The sequence below is a fragment of the Amphiura filiformis genome, chromosome 9 (genome assembly GCF_039555335.1).
Source record: "Amphiura filiformis chromosome 9, Afil_fr2py, whole genome shotgun sequence".
Classification (NCBI taxonomy): Eukaryota; Metazoa; Echinodermata; class Ophiuroidea; order Amphilepidida; family Amphiuridae; genus Amphiura; species Amphiura filiformis.
The window spans coordinates 26,956,827-26,976,499 of record NC_092636.1 but is presented as its reverse complement, the minus strand read 5'-3'; the positions used below and the strand labels follow the sequence as shown (position 1 = coordinate 26,976,499).

Genomic DNA, 19,673 nt, shown 5'->3' with positions numbered 1-19,673 from the left:
CTGAACAAAGTAGTTTAAATGTAGGTATTTTTTCTAAAAGATTCAACTGACTTTCAGCACAACAAATTCAACTAACCTTAAATTTTTGATGTTTTTTTTACTAGAAACATTGAAAATATTATGCACTCACAGAGGTGTATTCATAAGCAAATATGTACTTCAATTTCTGAACAAAGTAGTTTAAATGTAGGTATTTTTTCTAAAAGATTCAACTGACAACTAACTAACTTAAATTTTTGATGTGTTTTTTTTACTAGAAACTTTGTAAATATTAAATATGCACTCACAGAGGTGTATTCATAAGCAAATATGTACTTCAATTTCTGAACAAAGTAGTTAAAATGTAGGTATTTTTTCTAACAGATTCAACTGACTTTCAGCACAACAAATTCAACTAAACCTTAAATTTTTGATGTGTTTTTTTTACTAGAAACTTTGTAAATATTATGCACTCACAGAGATGTATTCATAAGCAAATATGTACTTCAATTTCTGAACAAAGTAGTTTAAATGTAGGTATTTTATCTAAAGATTCAACTGACTTTCAGCACAACAAATTCAACTAACCTTAAATTTTTGATGTGTTTTTTTTTTACTAGAAACTTTGTAAATATTATGCACTCACAGAGGTGTATTCATAAGCAAATATGTACTTCAATTTCTGAACAAAGTAGTTTAAATGTAGGTATTTTTTCTAAAAGATTCAACTGACTTTCAGCACAACAAATTCAACTAACCTTAAATTTTTGATGTGTGACACACATCTTTTTCAGAACAATATTAATCACCAGCAAAAATGAACCTACATTCAAGATGTAGGTACCTGGTTTTGATTAAGTTAATCTAGAATTAATGCAAGCAAATCAATGCTTTGATAACACAATAGTTTCAGCTCTTTATCAGACAGATAGATTTACTAATCTTAATCAGAACAAATATTTAATTGTACAGTGTGCATGTATTTAAAGATTTTCATGCACAACCTTGAGTTGTTTTATTTGATTGAAATGTTTGGGACTATGATATCTTTTTGTTAAAGGGATTATGATATCTTTTTACCACTGGTTATGAAAGGGGCTATGATAGCTTATGATATCATCGACAATCTTTATCATACCAGCTGTGACGTCATGCAATCGCTGAGTATGTTGTTAATGTTGCTATAGCAACAGTTGTTTACTGTTTAGTGTTTATACCATAACTTTATCTGTCACACGTGTATAACCATCTTTTTGTTAAGGGGATTATGATATCTTTTTACCACTGGTTATGAAAGGGGCTATGATATCATCGACAATCTTTATCATACCAGCTGTGACGTCATGCAATCGCTGAGTATGTTGTTAATGTTGCTATAGCAACAGTTGTTTACTGTTTATACCATAACTTTATCTGCCACACGTGTATAACCATGATGTATTGTTATGCAAGGGGCTATGATATATGTTTACTCTTAATAGAGGTATTATCAGAGATTTGCTAAAGCGGAATGCCCTAAATTTAGATATATAAATTTTTGAAATAAGCATAGATGTGCTACGGAAGCAGTACAAACCAATCTGATAAAGACAAAATCTTACCTCAAAATGAAGAGAAAATAGTTACTTCTGTATTGTGGTGCAGTTAGAATATTTTGTATAGAATCTCTAAACAATCTTTTCAGTATCCATAGTTGAAAAATATAATGCAATTGTTCTAATCCTATATTACTCTTAATCATTCATAGATAACAAACATCACTATATTGGCAATTGTTCTGTATTTCCGATGCTGTATGGAAATGACATAATGCATCTTGTAGATTCTATGAGCTATACTTTATCCATATTAATTCATAGTTTTATCTCAGTCTTGAAGTTGAGGTGAAAAGCCCCCAAACAAGATAAATATAAGTAGGAATTCCTGTTTAAATAGAAACACTCAAATGTCTGATAAATATTGAAAAGTAATGTCATTAAGTAGGTTCTTATATTTCAATGTGTTATTTAACTTGTTATTTATATTATATGCCCAAATTGCATGCTTCAAAGATGAAAAAGGAACTGTGTAATAATCTTAACCCAAAGAGTAATGTAAATAGAATATAACCACACCACATTCTAAAGTATTTATCAACCAAAATGTGGTTTAAGTTATTTTATCCCATCTGTAAGCTTATATGAAAGCTATGTTCAAGAGAGTTTTCATAAATATAAGTTATTATACCACACCACATTCTAAAGTATTTATCAACCAAAATGTGGTTTAAGTTATTTTATCCCATCCGTAAACTTATACGAAAACTATGTTCAAGAGAGTTTTCATAAATATAAGTTATTATACCACACCACATTCTAAAGTATTTATCAACCAAAATGTGGTTTAAGTTATTTTATCCCATCCGTAAACTTATACCAAAGCTATGTTTAAGAGAGTTTTCATAAATATAAGTTATTTTGTCCCGACTGGACTATGAGCTACCAGTCTGTTTGACTTGTTGTATTCTAAGAAATTCATATTTTATGAAGCTGCAAGTATTCTTTAATTACCTGATGAACTTTTATGGCAGAGTTCTTGCTATTTATCTCTAATATTTGCAAAATCTTAAAAATTAATTTTAAGTGACATAGGACTCATTTTTGCTTGAACACATTACAAACATAGTACTGTATAATCTTGTGAAGTAATTTTTGTATAAAGTGACTGCTCTCATATCTCTATTGTAGAACAGAGATCTTGGATCATTTTATATCCTGGAATCACATATTTTCAGTTTTGTTAAAAGTTAATTAGTAAATTGAGCTTCCATTACAAAGATCTATGTGTACACGGGGTGAAAACAAGTTGGAGCTAGGAGCCATTTCAGAAAACATGAAAACCTGTTCAGTTTTAAATATAATTTTATAATAGATACCAAGTTACATAACAAGCAGTATTTTTCTATAGTGCTCTTTCATGGCTTCGCGATGACCATAGAACTTTGTTTTACATGTATAATGAACAGGTACAGTTCATCAAAGACAATTGTTGAAAGTGGCTTCTGGTTCACTTAATGTGGCCCCTTTATGTTCACCCAAAATATATGTGAATCAGAACCTACTTTTGTGATTCCTGGGTCTAACTCCTTATTTTTTCCCTTTTGTGATACAACACATTTGTATATCAAGTATTTATGACGTAAATAAATGCAGTGAAACTAAGACTTGCTTGCATTAGACTTTTCCTTCTTTCTAAAAGTTTTTGTTTCCAACTATGGCCATGGGCAATTCCAGCTGAAATCCATACACCCTGTGGACGACATGACCTTAATCTTCCACACAGGGAGTGTGAAATTCAACTGGGGATACCTGAATGAGTGAACCATTGAAATCAATACCCACTGTGTGGAAGGTTAAAGTCACGTTTTCCATAGGAATGTACAATGTTTGGATTTCAACTGAAATAGCCTTATGATAAAGACCAGCAGTTGCTTGACTCGTGAGGCTGAGAATAGACGAGTCTGAATATTTAAAAGTAAATTAATTTATTTTATGACCAATGTTTGAGACTCCACATAAGCACAGAATGAGGAAATACTGTTTCAACAAACAATGCCATACAATACACTGGCGAAATTACGTAATAATCGGATTAACTACCATAGCCATAGGTGAAAACAATTTTTGAATATACCACGCTGCACTGATACGTTCACGCTGGTACCTCTGCTTTGAACCATATCATGCTGATCACTTGTCTTTGAAAAGACCAGTATTGTATTCAATCTATGATTGCATACATACACAGGTGATTAGTTCAACCTGCTTGTAGTGCAGCGCGATATAGGTCAAAATTGTTTTGACCTATTGCTATGGTAGTTAATCCGATTAATTACGTAACTTCGCCAGCGTATATATTACTAGGGCTGTTGTCAAGTAGTACTTTCATTGTCAAAAATCATCAAATCACAAGATCGGACATCGACAAGTTGTCGACAAAGCAATACAAAAATAAAGCCAACATAATTATTAAGTTCAGAGACCACATTATACATTGTTTATTTACATCAAAATATTACCAGATACCCTATATACACGCAGCATAAGAATATTGGGATTGTAAGGGACCGTTCACAAACACTTGTTAGGGGGGCCTGATGCAAAAAATTCATCGCAAAAATGTTTGGGGCCCCCTTTTGCGATCTCAAAAAATTTTAGGGCCCCCTTTTTGACATGAAAATTATGGGTCAACCCCATAGAAAAGCATATAAACTCAATTTTCCCAGGAAAATTGGTGGTCATTTTTTCAGGCTCCCCTCCCCCTTAGGAGGATCAAAAATTTTAAGGGCCCCCTGAGTCTGATGCAGTTATTTCATGGTAAATATTGGTTATCTCTAATATTTTAATGACAATTTTTTCCCCAACAATTGGTCCCTGCTTGTCGACAATCAGGGAAAATTGCTTTGTTGACAATATTGTTGACAACAGCTTGTCAACAACAGTCCTAAATATTACATATCAAATTACCGTACTGACGCGAGTATAGTCCCACCTTCGAGTAAAGTCCCACCCCAAATTTTCAAAAAAAATTTGTATGCAAAAAAAATTTGTATGCATTTGAAATCATTAACCCTAACACCAGTAAAAACCACAAAATACCACAATGAAAAATTCATAACATGGCATGCTTGGCATGCGAGGGGTCAAAGGTTCGAATCCCGGGGGGTGCCAAGTCAAAAATTCTTCTTCTTCTTGAAAAATTCGGATCTTCTCTGACTTCCGTTACCAAAAAGCATGGGTCAGTGTTAGGGTTAAAAAAGATGTATTTTTCCAGATTAGAGGGTCCATTACCCCTAACACCAGTAAAAACCACAAAATACCACGATGAAAAATTCATAACATGCATGCATCCCAGGGTCTGCGATGACGCAATCACCCGAAGTGTAATATGCTCACGGAATTGCTGGCGGGCAGCAATAACCCGAGCAGCTACCGGTCCGCGATCGTTAAGCTTGGCATGCGAGGGGTCAAAGGTTCAATCCCGGGGTGCCAAGTCAAAATTCTTCTTCTTCTTGAAAAATTCGGATCTTCTCTGACTTCCGATACCAAAAAGCATGGGTCAGTGTTAGGGTTAATAGAGTATGACATGAGTACAAATTTATTCAAAACACATAGGCCTACAATAATTATTTTTTTTAAATCAACCATGAATGATCCTAGCATTTAGGTCTAGGTCCAGGGACACTCCAAAGCCGAAAAAATAAATAACTTTAAAAAAAATTTAAAAAGGTTTTTTTTTTTTTTTTTAAATTCGAGTATAGTCCCACCCCCAATTTTGAAAAATGTTCACCCAAAAACGGGGTGAGACTATATTCACGTCAGTACGGTAGATAAAATCAGCCGTAATAATATGGTAGAAGGGTATATCTTTTACTTGGATCACTTGTAATTTGCTTCTTTTTGCCATAGCTGTGGGTCTACTTCTATTTTACTCACATGGAAAAAAATTGTCATATACAAGGTGATAAAAACAATGTTATCATCTTTTGCCATAGTCTGGTTCATTTGATTATTCCATTTAAAATCCACACTCTCCCTGTGTAAGATTTTGGAACACTTTAGGCAGCTCCATTTGATACTCGCCCTCCCTCTGTAGAAGACTCATGTTGAATCTTACTTACTTAGGGTGTATGAAATTCAAATAGAGCTACCTCTAGAATGTGTTCATTCCATTTGCTATTCATACTCCCCTGTAGTGATATTTCCAAAATTTTCCAAGGGGAGTGTGTATTTAAATGGAATAGCCCATTATATGACACATACTTTAGCAAAGAAAGTATCTTCCTATTATTGGCTTTACAAGTTATATCATTTTACCATGTGAAGGTCATTGAAAAGATTGACAGTGCTAGGGCAAATGGAAGTAACATGTTAGTGAAGTAAATAAGATACAAAGGTCACACAACTACCGTAAACGTTTGCCTAATGGCGCTAAGGGCTCCCTTGACATAACTGGAATTTTAGATATTAAACTAAAAGTGCCCTCCCTTAAAAATCCCACCAGCAAATAAGGGCACGTAGCCTTCATTCTCGCGTTTCACAATACGATGCGGTTGCTGGGTCGAGGCCAAAATATGCAGTGCATCATGGGAAAATGTCGACATCCGAAGCCCGCGTAATACAAATACAATACAGGAATATACATCATTGTGGATTTAAATGTCATTATAATGATGTTACATGTGAATGCAGAACAATAAAACAACAATTCACAATTATAGTAGATCCATTTTCTATCTATTGATTACAGGGAATGCTTTGTGGAGCTGTTTTCAACATACTTATTATCACACTCATTGAAAATTCAATAGCAGCTAGAACGGCAATGTCGACTCTGGAGTCAAAAATTTGACTGCCAAGAGCAACCGCTGGCGGCCCATCGTATTGTGAAATGCAAGAATTCTTGTTGAGATTTTTAGAGGAGGGAACTCTCTATATGTATATGAAATTTACCCCAAGGCGAAGGAGCCCAGGTGCGCCATTAGGCGAACGTTTACAGTAGTATGTTAAGGAGCAACCACCATTTTAAAGTTGCTCCTTAAACAATTTTTTTTATCATATCAAGGCAGGCTGTATGTGCTAATATCTAAATAATTGGACCTTTGCTTTCATGTGAATATACAATGGAGTGTGAAAGAAAGCAAGAAGCTGGAATAAAAAAGGGGGAAACTACATTCACACCAGTGCAGAATTAAACAAATCTGTTTGTGAATATTTAATAACTGTTCATTCCATGTTCATTACACACAAATATCAACATGCATGATTGGTGAGAGCTGGGTATAAACAACATTAATTCCCAGTTTTAAGGTCATAAACAAACCATGCTATTATAAATAGTCTGTCTCATCTCAAGTTGAGAGTATAACACCATATTGGATTTTACTGTGGCAGATTTGAATTGTGTGAGCTAATTCCGTGGGGTGTATACACACAGGTAAAAGTGTTAGTTGTCCATACGCTGGAAATGCAACCACATAAATGAATAAATCTGAATCAATCTGAATCTGCCACAGCAAAATACAATATGGCATAACTCTTAACTTGAGACGAGACACACTATATAACACATGTGCACTTGTAAGTCAGGCATACGTACAAATGGTAGTGCACTATTTCACAAAGGGCAAGCAATGTTTGTGCACGTCCAAACAAAATAAAATAAAGTTTTCTCTCGCTTGGTGATGGAGAAACAAGAAAGGAAAATGGGGTAGTTTTAGTCTAAAATTACTGTATATTTAGTTGTGGAAGAAAATAACAGCATAATGGTTGACTCTGCATGAATGGTGTTCATTCACATATTTTCTTGACTAAACATTGTTTATAACTCATTTAATCATGAAACTATATGAATGAATCCCTAAATCATTACAAAAACTTAGCACATCAATCAACATTTATCTATCCTCTGAGTTTCAACAATTTTAAAAAATAACCGAAGAGTTGCTATTGATATCCTGTAGTACACACTTTCCGTAAACAACATCACATCCTAGTCCATATAAACCTCTCTTCGATATCACTCAAATGTTCAACATCAGCTCATATCCGCTGTGCACAGCTTAGTACATTTTCCCTGGCTAGTGTTTTTGCAATGGGGTTAGTAAATGCAGAATACCTTGACTAACACATCACAGGGAATGAGCCGCTCTTTGTACTTCAGAGTTCAAAGTTCAATGCTTGTATACAGTGACATCATGATGTGCTTGGGTTATCGGATTCTGAACTTTCAACTTTCTGTTTCTTCTTGGCTCGGATGGCATTCATTGTTTCTTCTACTGATCGCTTATCCTTCTTATTTTCACTTGGAACTGCAGAGAGAATAGAGAGAAAGTTTACATCAATAATCAATCAATCAATCAATCGACTTTATTCCCATTATCTAATTACAAAATTATACACTATACAAGGCAACAGTGGATTATGGAAGAGCAGTCAAAAAGCCATCGGTGATCTCTTCTGACAAATAAAGAGCCACATGGGATGAGGCTAACCCCAGGGGACCATAAAAGTTTCACAATGTAGAAATGTATGACCAGAAAAATGTGAATTAAGGGTCCTTTTCAGAGAATGAACGAGATTTGTATGAAACCCGTCAAAACGCCTGTTTTCAAGAAAACAGGTTGTTTTTTAACTTCTAGTTGGTGCATTTAGGGGTCATTTTAATGATCCCGCTATTTCATAAAGTGTGTCTCCTTGCAATATTTCCTCAGCTCAACTCCTTTTGGGGATTCCCAATATTAGAAAATTATAAACGAAAACATGTTTATTTTATCAAAAACCCAGATACAATCCTGTTTAGGGGTAAAATTTGTTGCAAACCTGTAAGGGTGCCCTTTCAGATAAAACCCTGCTTAGGGGTATCTTTCAGATACAATCCTGTTTAGGGGATAAAATTTGTTGCAAACCGTGCTAAATTCCTGTTTAGGGGTGTTTTTTTGCTCAAAAGGGAAAATGCTATTTAGGGTATGTTTTTACAATCTCTAGATTAAGTACCGGGTGTCCCAAAAGTAACTTAACATTGTGAATTTGCCATAACTTGCGTTGGGTTAATAGTGTTGTTACAAAAATTGCACAGTATGTAGATAATTCTTTTAGAAATGTTATGATACCAAACATGCCTATGTGGTCATGGCCCTGTGGCATGAAATTAACGGATATCTACCGTACCGTAAAACCCACTTTTATAAACGCAAAATAAGTCTCGTCATTTGAGACGTGATAACACGATATAACATGTTATCGTTTTAATATCTGTTTTGTTTAATTTTGCTGTGTTTGTTTGATTGCTTGTTTGTTGTTTGTTTTCAATGCGTAATCTTCATTTTATTTTTATCTGGGTTTTATATAATGGAAAATGCTTAAGATCTTTTCTGAGGATTCGATGAACAGTTGTATGAAGTACGTTGTTCTCCATTAAAAGTCGATGTACTGATCGTCTTGGCTTTTCGCCACCGCTCTTCGTATGACATCGATGTTTGTAGTCGATCTTCCTGTTCTTCCACGTCCTGCTCGAGATAGATCATGAACAGATCCAGTTGATAGGAATTTCTGCACTAGTTGCTTGATTGTATTTCAGCTGGGTGCATAATTTCCATTAAAATGTCCTTAAATTTTGCTTGAGTGAGTTTGTCCGACGTTGTCTCGGCAAAGAACCATACCATCTGAATCTCTTGATCTATAGGAAATTCATCTTCACTTAAATTGTTTTAAAGTAAATTTTAATATTGTCAATATATCCTAATTATAATCTAGAACAGCATTCACGCTTATGTTAGGACATGTAATCCATGAATGTTCTTACCTAAATGTAGCGTGTGCAGGGAGTGAACTAACTCTATTGCTCAGGGAAGCACATCATTCATGTGCTTGAACAAACATGACAAAAGAACATAATTTATAATGAGCTTGCTTTAGTGGGTTTGATACACAAATATGTACTGTTGCACAGAAAGGTCAAGGGGTCATCAATAATGCTGTTTTTGGTATCAGAATAATTCTAAAAGATCAATCTATGTGAATATGTTCTCCATTTTGGTATGAAGTAGGAAATATTTGAGATATGGCAAATTCACGATGTTAAGTTACTTTTGGGACACGCTGTATTATACAAAGTCAACTTACCAAATCCAAATTGTTTATTAGGCTCTAGATTATGGGCGGCTTCTTTGGCACTGTCTTCTCCTATCAGATGCTTGTATTTGTCCCGGTAATTACTAGATGGTGTGAATTTTTTCTTTGTTAGAGCGGACTGCCTGTCGGCCTCTTCTGTTGCTTCCTAAAAGAAAAGAAATTGGCGATAATCAGTGATTATTCAGTGGTACCAATGCTGTGGCACCTTATTGGGTTATAATTAGGCAAACTTTCTCCCACCAGGGTGGGTAGGCATGGGGGGGGGGGGTCACTCATTACTAGTGTCCAAAAAGACCTGTTGAATATGCTTAATTCTAAAAACAATGCTTGAATAAGTTCTGTGAACCAAAACAAGATCAGACACACAAACCAAGGCTATACTAAATAGCTTTTTAAGCAGACTGAAGGGGCAGAGGTCTGGTTTTTGTATTCAAGATCAAATTTTGGACAAGCAGTAAACGGGCACTTTTCAAATCCTAGCTAAGACCCTGTCTCATAGTGAACACTGCAGGTTTGGACCTAAATATCATTTCATTCAAAGAAGTTTCTGTCAGGAATCATACCTTTTGTTTGGCAAGTTGTTTGGCTTTCTCTGGATCCCACCTCTCCTCTCCTGTATGCCTCCAATTCAGCATCTGTTGGGGCAAATTCCTGTAATGAATCATATTAGCAGTATAGATATTGGTTAAATGTCATACTTAAATAATCTGTCTTACCAAAAGTTTGATTAACTATATTTGTAACTTCAAACCCCTGAAACCCAATTGTTTCTATCTTCTTTCAAGTTGTGCTTATTTGATACTTTTTTGTGGAGGACATGAAGTCTAAAGATAGTCAATATTGGCCATTCCAGTTGAAATCCATACAACCCCTGAAATCTGCACCCCCATGTGGGAAATTAAGGTAATGTCTTCTATCTGTATGGATTTCAACTGGGCTAGCCCATTCAAATCGCAGAGGTTGGAAGGTGCGCTTACCTTTTTGAATAACATAATATATCTATTGTCGTCCGATTCACCAAATGAGAAAGAAGTTAAGCCAGCGACTTCTGCAACTTCATGCCTGCAATAAAAAGATAGGTAGATAATAATAATATACAGTTGATAAATGACACAATACACAACCTACAATTTTGATCAAAATCAGCTGGAACACTTTTGCAAGTTTCTTACAGCCCCATGCAGTGGTGTACCTATGGGTTGAGGCGCCGGGCAAGGATACAAAATGGCTGCAGCCCAAACCTTCAGATTAGGGTAACCCGTACTGGTACTTCGCACCGGGTACATAAGGGACAGTAAGGAGGTCCATCAATGTCAGGATTTTAGAAAAAAATGATATATTGGCCACTCAATATCGATTAAAAATCGATAAATCAATTTTCCTCCCAATTTTACTTACATTTTGTTTGTATCTTCTACATTCATCCATAAATTTAACCCATACCTATGTAACAGTATGCATCATGCAATTTGGACTCACAAATGCACCAGCGACCTTCCAGCGACTTATGGAGCACTATGCCATTTGGACTCACAAATGCACCAGCCACCTTCCACTGACTTATGGAGTGCTATGCCATTTGGACTCACAAATGTGCCAGCCACCTTCCAGCGACTTATGGAGCTAAATTTCAGCCCTTGAACCCCCAATTTTTCAATACTTTTTTTTTTCACTATCGATTTTCTTCAGAAAGTGATATCGGCGATATCAATATTAATGGATAGTTGATTTTTTGATTATTATCCCCAGTATCAATGGTCCTTAAGGTGGTACTACACCCCTTGATAAATGTGTGACTATTTTTGCATTTTTCTCAAAAACTAATAAAACACTGGTAACAAAAGTTATGTATATTATAGGGGCAAGGAATATAGTTACTTCCCTGGAATTTCAGTGACTCAAGAGAAGTAGTTATTGATTTATTGATCAAATATTGGTTTTCCCTTATTTTTGACTGTAACTCCACAACTGTTGTCTGTGCTGAAATAAAATTCCCAGTGCAGTAGTTGTAGTTCTTGCCCCTATAATAAACATATCTTACTTGTCACCAATGCACTATAATTTTTGAGAAAAATTTAAAAATAGGCACAAAATTGGCCAGGGGTGTAGTACCACCATAATGGGCAGGTACCCACCGTTCCTGAGTTCCTGGGAACTTGTCCCAGTCCTAATGTTATGTCACTTACACTATGCTTCGGTATATGTTATCCATTGGTTCATATTTGTGCCTCGTCTTGGTGCTGTCATTAATAAAATCGTTAACCTCTTTCTCAATTTTGGTTTGGAATTCTGTCTTCCTTTTCTTGTCCTCTTCCTGGAGTTTTTCCATTCGTTTCTTTCGTTCTGTATCAAATGAAAAATCACATTACATTAAATTCCAAGGAAAGTTTAGTCCGCACAGCATGCTTGGCAAATTGGAGTCCATATGACTTTTACCACGCGTAATGTACAGGATTTACCCCCGGATCTATGTCTATGCTTTTAAAATTAAAGTAACAAGCAATTGATCAAGCTTGAGCAAAATAACATGCACAGATACCACCCTGACTGTTTGACTCCAGCCAGTGTTGGCCAGTACTACTGTAGTACCAGGTACCAAGTAGACAGCCACATGATAACCAATGCAATGGTGGGATGTTTCTCTCTAGAAATACTTGTACCTTGCCACCCGCGAATTAGAATTCATGAAAAAAGCAATTTTCTCCGACTTCGTTTCTAACCTCCATGATTTCATTTGTTTGGATCTAAATTAAAAGGGGACAATCATGACAATGTGATCAGTGAAAACTAAACATTTAAATAGGAATCTATTCTTTATGCAAATACTTCAATAACTTTAACAGTCTTTCAGTTTCAATATGTCTTTTAACTTCAAGCATGCATGCAAATTGAGTTAATTGTATACGCGTACTTCTTACATGTACATCTATCAGTGGCGGACCGTGGCCGCCCCAACCCCGGGGGCTGAAGAAGAAACAATTTTGCCGCCCCTTCCTTATCAGCCCGAAAAGGTTGACCCAATTTTTTCACGGTCGTTTGAAAAAGTGAAGAGCAAAAAAAAAAAAAAAAACCATGAAGGTATAGGACATTATTTGTTTTTGCTATAGCCCCCGAATGAAATTTATTTAATTATGTTTGTACTCACTCAGGTAGCATTGTGTGTGAATTTTACATCCGGACTAGAGGCTATTCTTTTTTTATGGGCATTTTAGTGTCTAAAATGGCCCAAAATGAGGGTTTTTCAATATTGCCGTCCATTTCTAATCGTCACCCCCATAGGCTTTACATGTAAAATAAAAAGGCTCGTAAAAATGTAATAGCCTCTAGTTCGGATGTAAAATTCACACAAAATGCTTTTTGAGTGATTACAAAGATAATTAAATACTTTTCATTCGGGGGCTATGTGGAATTTTTTAATGTATTCCTTGTACAATGACATTTCACAATAAAATGTCCATTGGAAACAAAGGTGTAGCGCCCTAAAAGCAACCTTTTTCCAAATTTTTTAATGCTTTTTCAATTTTTTGTGCCCTTTTTTATTTGCTAATTCCTTTTGCCGCCCCATCGTTTTTGCCGCCCCCTACTTTCACCCTGGGGGGCTGGCGCCCCCAAAGCCCCCCCCAAATACGCGCATGTCTATTCTATCTTTGAATGTTGGTAGGAATCTCTTCATCAGAAGCAACATCACCATGTCTATTTTGATAGCACAATGTCACTCAATTCTCACATTGACAACCTTCGCCGCTGTATTTTATTCCACATCAGAAATATCTGGCGAATCCGAGATTTATTGATTCAGACACATGTCATCACACAGTTCGTGCTTTGGTCATTTCACGCCTTGATTACTGCAACGCGCTTTATACTCGCCTGTCATCTAAGAATATGAGCCGTTTGCAACGCCTACAGAACAGTGCAGCGTGTGTTATATATGCTGTTGGTCGTCGAACTGAAGCTGCGCCATTAATATCAAAACTGCACTGGCTTCCTGTGGCACACAGAGTAACTTTTAAGATCTTGCTTCTTGTGTACAAGGCACTTCATGATCAATCACCTGCTTATATTGCTCAAATGTTCTCTTATTATGTTACTGCTCGCCCACTCAGATCTTCAAATGATCCTTCACGTCTTGAAATTGACAGATTCAACTCTGTTGCTGGAGAACACAGGTTTCCTGTTGTTGCTGCCAAAGCATGGAATGGTCTACCACAACACATCAGGGGAGCCTCATCTACAATCACTTTCAAGAAACTCTTAAAAACACACTTGTTCTGACTTTCTGGTTGTTATTGCTTATGTATTTTGCTCATGTTATTTTTGTAAACTTCTTCTTCTTTACGTATACTGTCCAACACCCCTTCTATTGCAAAGGAGTCAACCGGACAGGATGTGGTGGTGCGCTTTCTGCTTTGTTGTTACTTTCTTGCTGCTGATGTCTTGAGATGTTCTTTAACTGCCTCTTTGAAGTTTTCTTTGTCCGGGATTATTGTAAGATTACTTGGTAAATTGTTCCAATCAACTAAGGTTCTTGGTATGAAGCTGAATTTGAAACAGTCTTTGTTTGTGGTTATGGGGATGAAGTTATTTGCTGAAGGTGATGTGTGCCTTAGACTCCGTTTGACCGGACGCAGGGCCTTTTGCACTGGGATTGCGAGGTGACCCGCGATTGCCTGATGAAAAATGGTTAGTCTTGTTGTTTTTCTCCTGTCGCTGAGATTCTCCCATGCGAGTTCTGTTTTCATCGCTGTTACGCTTGACCTCCTTTTGTAATTACCAGTTACAAATCGTGCAGCACGATTTTGGATTGCTTCGACTTGTTTGATTTGGGTTTGAGTATGGGGGTCCCATACAGGCGAACAGTATTCTACCATCGGGCGCACAAGCACTTTATAACTCATGTCCTTGATGTGCCTTGGGCACGAGTAAAGGTTCCTTCTTAAAAACCCGAGAGATCTGTTTGCTTTTGCTGAAATTCTGTCTACGTGTGAGTTCCAAGTTAAATTGTTGCTGATGTCTACCCCTAAGTATGTATGTGATGATGTTTCATGAAGTATTGTATTGTTTAGTGTGTATGAGAATATATGAGGTGATCTGGCGTGTGTGAAACGCATAACAAAACATTTTTGAGCATTAAAATCCATTTGCCATGTATTCTGCCAGTTTGTCAATGTATCCAAGTCCCTTTGTAGTCTGCTAGCGTCCTCTGGCCCAGCAATTTTGGTATACAATATGCAATCATCCGCGAAAAGGCGAACATGGCTTTCAATGCCCTCCGGAGGTCGTTTATAAAAAGTAGGAAATCTAGAGGTCCAGTGACCGTGCCTTGCGGCACACTAGATTCTACCTCAACCCATTCCGAGCACTCTCCGTCTATCACTACACGCTGCTTTCTTTGCGTAATGAACGACTCAATCCATTTATGGATTTTACCTCTAATTCCATACCTCCATAGCTTTAAAAGCATTCTCCTGTGTGGCACCTTATCAAACGCTTTTTGAAAGTCCATCACTATCAGGTCGACTTGATTTTTGTTGTCTAGCTCCATAGCTATGTCATGTATGGCTGAGATCAGTTGTGTCTCGCATGAATGACCTTTACGGAAACCATGTTGTTGTTTGCAAAGTATACTGTGTGTGTCCAAATGATTCATTATATTTGTATGGAGTATGTGTTCAAAAACTTTGCTACACACTGATGTCAGATTGACTGACCGATAATTTGAGGGTTTAGATTTGTCACCCTTCTTAAATATCGGTGTTATGTTTGCACAGAGCCAATCTTGGGGGACTACCCCTGTATCCAAAGACAACTGAAACATCTTGGTGAGAAATGGACTGATCTCATGAGCTGTTGTTTTTAAAACCCACGGTGTCATCTCATCCGGTCCAGCTGCTTTGAAGGGACTCAGACCAGCCAGGAGTTTGGTCACTCCTTCTTCCCTGATTATTATATCAGGCATGTCAGGGATGTTACTTTCCGACTCTACTGGGATATCATTTAGTCTCTCCTGTGTGAATTGCTTTTGATACTGTCTATTCAATATTTCTGCTTTGATTTTGCTGTCTACAACCAGATCACCTGTGTCTGAGTCTAATAGTGCTGGGATACCTGTAGACTCTTTTTTCAGAGTCTTTATGAAGCTCCATAGCTGTTTAGTTGAGTCAAAACACTTGTTGTTTATGTAGTTTTTGTATGCTTTTCTTGATGCTTTTTTAATTTGTTTTCTCAGTTGCCGGAATTTTTCCCAGTCTTCTTGGGTACCTGTCTTTTTTGCTCTATTGTATGCTCTCTGCTTGCGTTTATGTAAACACTTTAAGTTATGACTTATCCATGGGGTGCTCTGTCTCTTTCGCACCACTTTGGCAGGTACGTGTTTGTCAACCGCCGAGCTCAGATTAACTTTGAACTCGTTCCACAGACCATTTACATCAACCTCTTGACCATCACAATCAATACGGTCTATGAGATTGTTACTGATTACTTGAGCTTCGTTTTTAAGCTCTGTGGTATTGGCTTTGTTATACAAGTACACTTTTCTTGGTTTCTGATTAGTTGTGGAGGGTTTAGAGTTTATGAGGAGCAACGGGATCCCGTCATGATCACTTATGCCGGGTAATATGGTGGATTTAATCACCAGAGACGGGTTTTTGATAAAAAACAGATCTAACGTGTTGTCTCCCCTCGTGGGACCCACCACGACTTGCTCGAGACCAAAGTCGTTGGACATGTCTATGAGATCTTTACACAGCAATGTTGCTTTGGCGAATTGCGTCCTAAGAAACTTTTGTATGTATGTATATAGACGCACTACGTGGTGAGCATGAGCCGGAGCAACAGCATGAAAATGATGGCAAGTGCCAAATTGTGGGTAAAAATAGGCTGGTGGTGAGACTACTTCAGTGGACAGTCCCTCAACATGATCTTGAAGCTGTTGAGAGATTGGTACTCCGCTGGATCCACTGGAAGATTATTCCAGACCCGGATGGTACGTAGGAAGTACATGTAGGAGTTTGCAAACACTGAAGAGTTGGTGTGAGGCTGCATGAATCTAGATGAATTGCCTCTGGTGGATGAAGAGTGATGGGTGAGGTAGTCCAATTGAGATGATGGAGCATTGAGGTTACGCTGCTTGTTCTCGTAGTCTCCCATGACGAAGCGGGCAGAGTTTCGTTGCACCTGTTCAAGTTTCTTGTTGTTACGCTGTGCGTGTGTGTCCCATGCAGGTGCTGCGTACTCCACAGTTGGTCTTATGAAAGTAGTGTAGGTTGCTTCCTTGACTTTCTGGCTGCAGTGGCTGATGTTACGAGACAGGAAAGCTTTGGTTGAGTTCGCCTTTGTGGTGATGGTGTCTATATGAGTGTTGAAGCTCAGTTGGAATCAAGATGGACGCCGAGATACTTAGCCGAGTTCACGATCTCCAGACTGTGGCCATGGATGGAGTAGGATGCAAGAGTGGGCTTACGTTTGTTAGTCACACGTAGCACTTGGCACTTCAAGGCGTTGAAACTCATCAGCCAGTCAGATTCCCACTTCTGGAGGGCGTCAAGGTCCCGTTGGAGAGCGACCGAGTCCTCTGGAGATGTAATGTTCCGGTAGATAAGGCTATCGTCAGCGAACAGTCTTGTTGTAGAGGCAGACACACAATCTGGAAGGTAGTTGATGTAAATGACGAAGAGTAGAGGGCCCAAAACACTTCCTTGTGTAACCCCAGATGTCACCTGCGCTTCAGAGCTCTTGTTACCATCAACAGCGACTACTTGGGATCGGTTGGTAAGAAAGTCCCTGATACAGTTAAGGGTACTGCCATGGACTCCGTAGTGTTCAACTTTCTTCAAGAGGTGACGATGCAAGACCTTGTCAAACGCTTTCTCGTAATCAAGCAGAATCACATCAATCTGGGATTTGTTGTCCAATTCTTTGGCCAGGTCATATCCAATGTGATTATCAGTTGAGTCCCACAGGATCTATGCTGGCGAAATCCATGCTGTGCATCGGATAAGACTTCAATCACAGGCACTGAGGTGGCAAATTACAGTGCTTATCAAACACTTCAGCGCTTATCAAACACTTCAGTTTGATAAGCGTGTTTGGGTGGTAGTCCTGCAAGCAGTGTCCGAAATAAGGAAAATCTGGAGGTTATCCCGAGGATAACTAAAGCATAAATTCTGCTTGTCCTCAATACATTTTGGTTGTCCCCATAATGTGTCATACTTTAGGAGGTAATAGTGATTGTCCAGGGGATAAGTACATAGCTCAATATGGTTGTCCCCAGTGATTTTTGGACAAGAGGACAAGAGGATAAGTACTTATTTCGAACACTGCCTGCAAGCAAGACTTTTATCATAAACATAATGACATCTACACCGAGTTTAGTCAGTTTACAGTTACTGGAACTAGTTTGGGTGGACGCGCTGCAATACTATTTCATGGCCTAATTTTGTCCCCTCAGAGTGCCGCATTATTACGCTGACTTTCAGATTCGGTGAGGATGACAATTTTGACCTCCTCGTCTGTTTACAAACAGAGAGGCCCAGGTAGACAAAAAGACCGTTCCGCTCGTCCAAACACTCAAGTATCAGAAGGATGGCCCACACATGCACAATAGCGTGATTCACGTAACATGAAATTAAAAAGCTGTCAAGTAGAACCATGTGCTTCTTTTGTCCAATTTGCCATCAAGATTTTGCATGGAAACAGTTCAGACCCAGAACACGATCATGTCAGAAATTAATAATATTTTGTTCTGGGGACTGGGACTGAAATTTGGACTATACTCAAATGCAGCAAACCTTTGACGAGCGCGACTTCCGTGATGTTGCAAATTCGGCGCTAACAACGCGTACTTTCTTTCTTTCTTTCTTCCAGTAAGTACATCCCTCTTAAAAGTTGAACTTTCGAGTATTGTCGTACTGTGTGCGGTGCAAAGGGTGCGAGCGGAAACACAAATTCGAAGGCGTGCAGGTGAAGATTGGTGATGAAGTGCGAGTAAAAAGTCCTCTCCACATCTAATGAAGCTGCAGTGGGCTCAACCGGCTCGGAAGGCCTCCAGGGACGGGGCCGACACTACTGAAGCTGGGAGCACATTCCACAGGCAGATGGCACTTGGAAAGAAGGAGTACTGGTAGGACTGGATTCTGCAGTGATGTTGTCTGAATTGCAGATGGTGACCTCTTGTTGCGTCACAAGTGGATGGATGGAAATAGGGTGGACCACATGGAATAGCGACAAGGCCATGGACGATCCTGTAGAGCATGATGGTTTTGCTATGTGCCCGGCATTCGCTCAGAGTCTGCCATTGGAGTTTGTTTAGCATCTGTGTCACGCTGTGTCTGGGATGGTAGTCTGACAGGACAAACCTGGCCGCGTCTCTGCACCATGTCGATCTTTGATGACAGGTCCTTGGTGTGAGGGTCACAGTTCATTCATACGGCGCACAGTTCATTCATAAAAATCGCCTTAGCAGCCAATCATAGACAAGTGCGTGCAACGCAGTAAATACATGATGTATCCTTACAATACGCGCTCGTCAAAGGTTTACTGCATTTTAGTATAGTCCCCTCGCTGCCTTGACGGGGCTTGACGGTCATGACGGTGGCGGCCTCAGCAGCTGATCGTGGAAGATTGTTCCACAACGGAATGGTGGATGGAAAAAATGTGTCCCATAATGATATCTATCTTTGTCATATCATGATACATATTCTAATCTAATTCTGATCTGGCACATGCATGATCATGATGGCAGTGCCAAGGGCAGGCAAGCCCAAGCTTGACAATGCTTGATTTCTGATTCTGTTTGTGTTGGCCTACCTTTTGCAAGTTTCTTCTCCTTGTCCCCAACAGAAGGTGGCTTTTCCATCGAACTCAATATACTCCCCAACAAATCCATTCCTCTGCTTCAGTTGACCTTTTTTAGTATCAGCTTTTTAAAAAATAGCTTTCTGTTCTGTTTTAAATTAAAAATGTAAGCTTACATGTATCTCGATCTTTATGACTTCAGATCAGAACTTTTCGGTGTTCTGAACA

The 19,673-nt window shown here is 38.2% G+C and overlaps 1 protein-coding gene across 1 annotated transcript; it reads right to left on the bottom strand.

The window, feature by feature from the left end:
• Nucleotides 1-6,719: 6,719 nt before the first annotated feature.
• LOC140160816 (sperm-associated antigen 7 homolog) lies at nt 6,720-19,643 on the bottom strand. The gene is given in 7 exon segments (XM_072184127.1): nt 6,720-7,828; nt 9,642-9,795; nt 10,214-10,253; nt 10,255-10,301; nt 10,628-10,712; nt 11,837-11,993; nt 19,458-19,643. Coding segments are annotated over 7 exon segments (678 nt in total). The 5' UTR covers nt 19,537-19,643; the 3' UTR covers nt 6,720-7,712.
• Between the last annotated feature and the right edge of the window lie 30 nt (nt 19,644-19,673).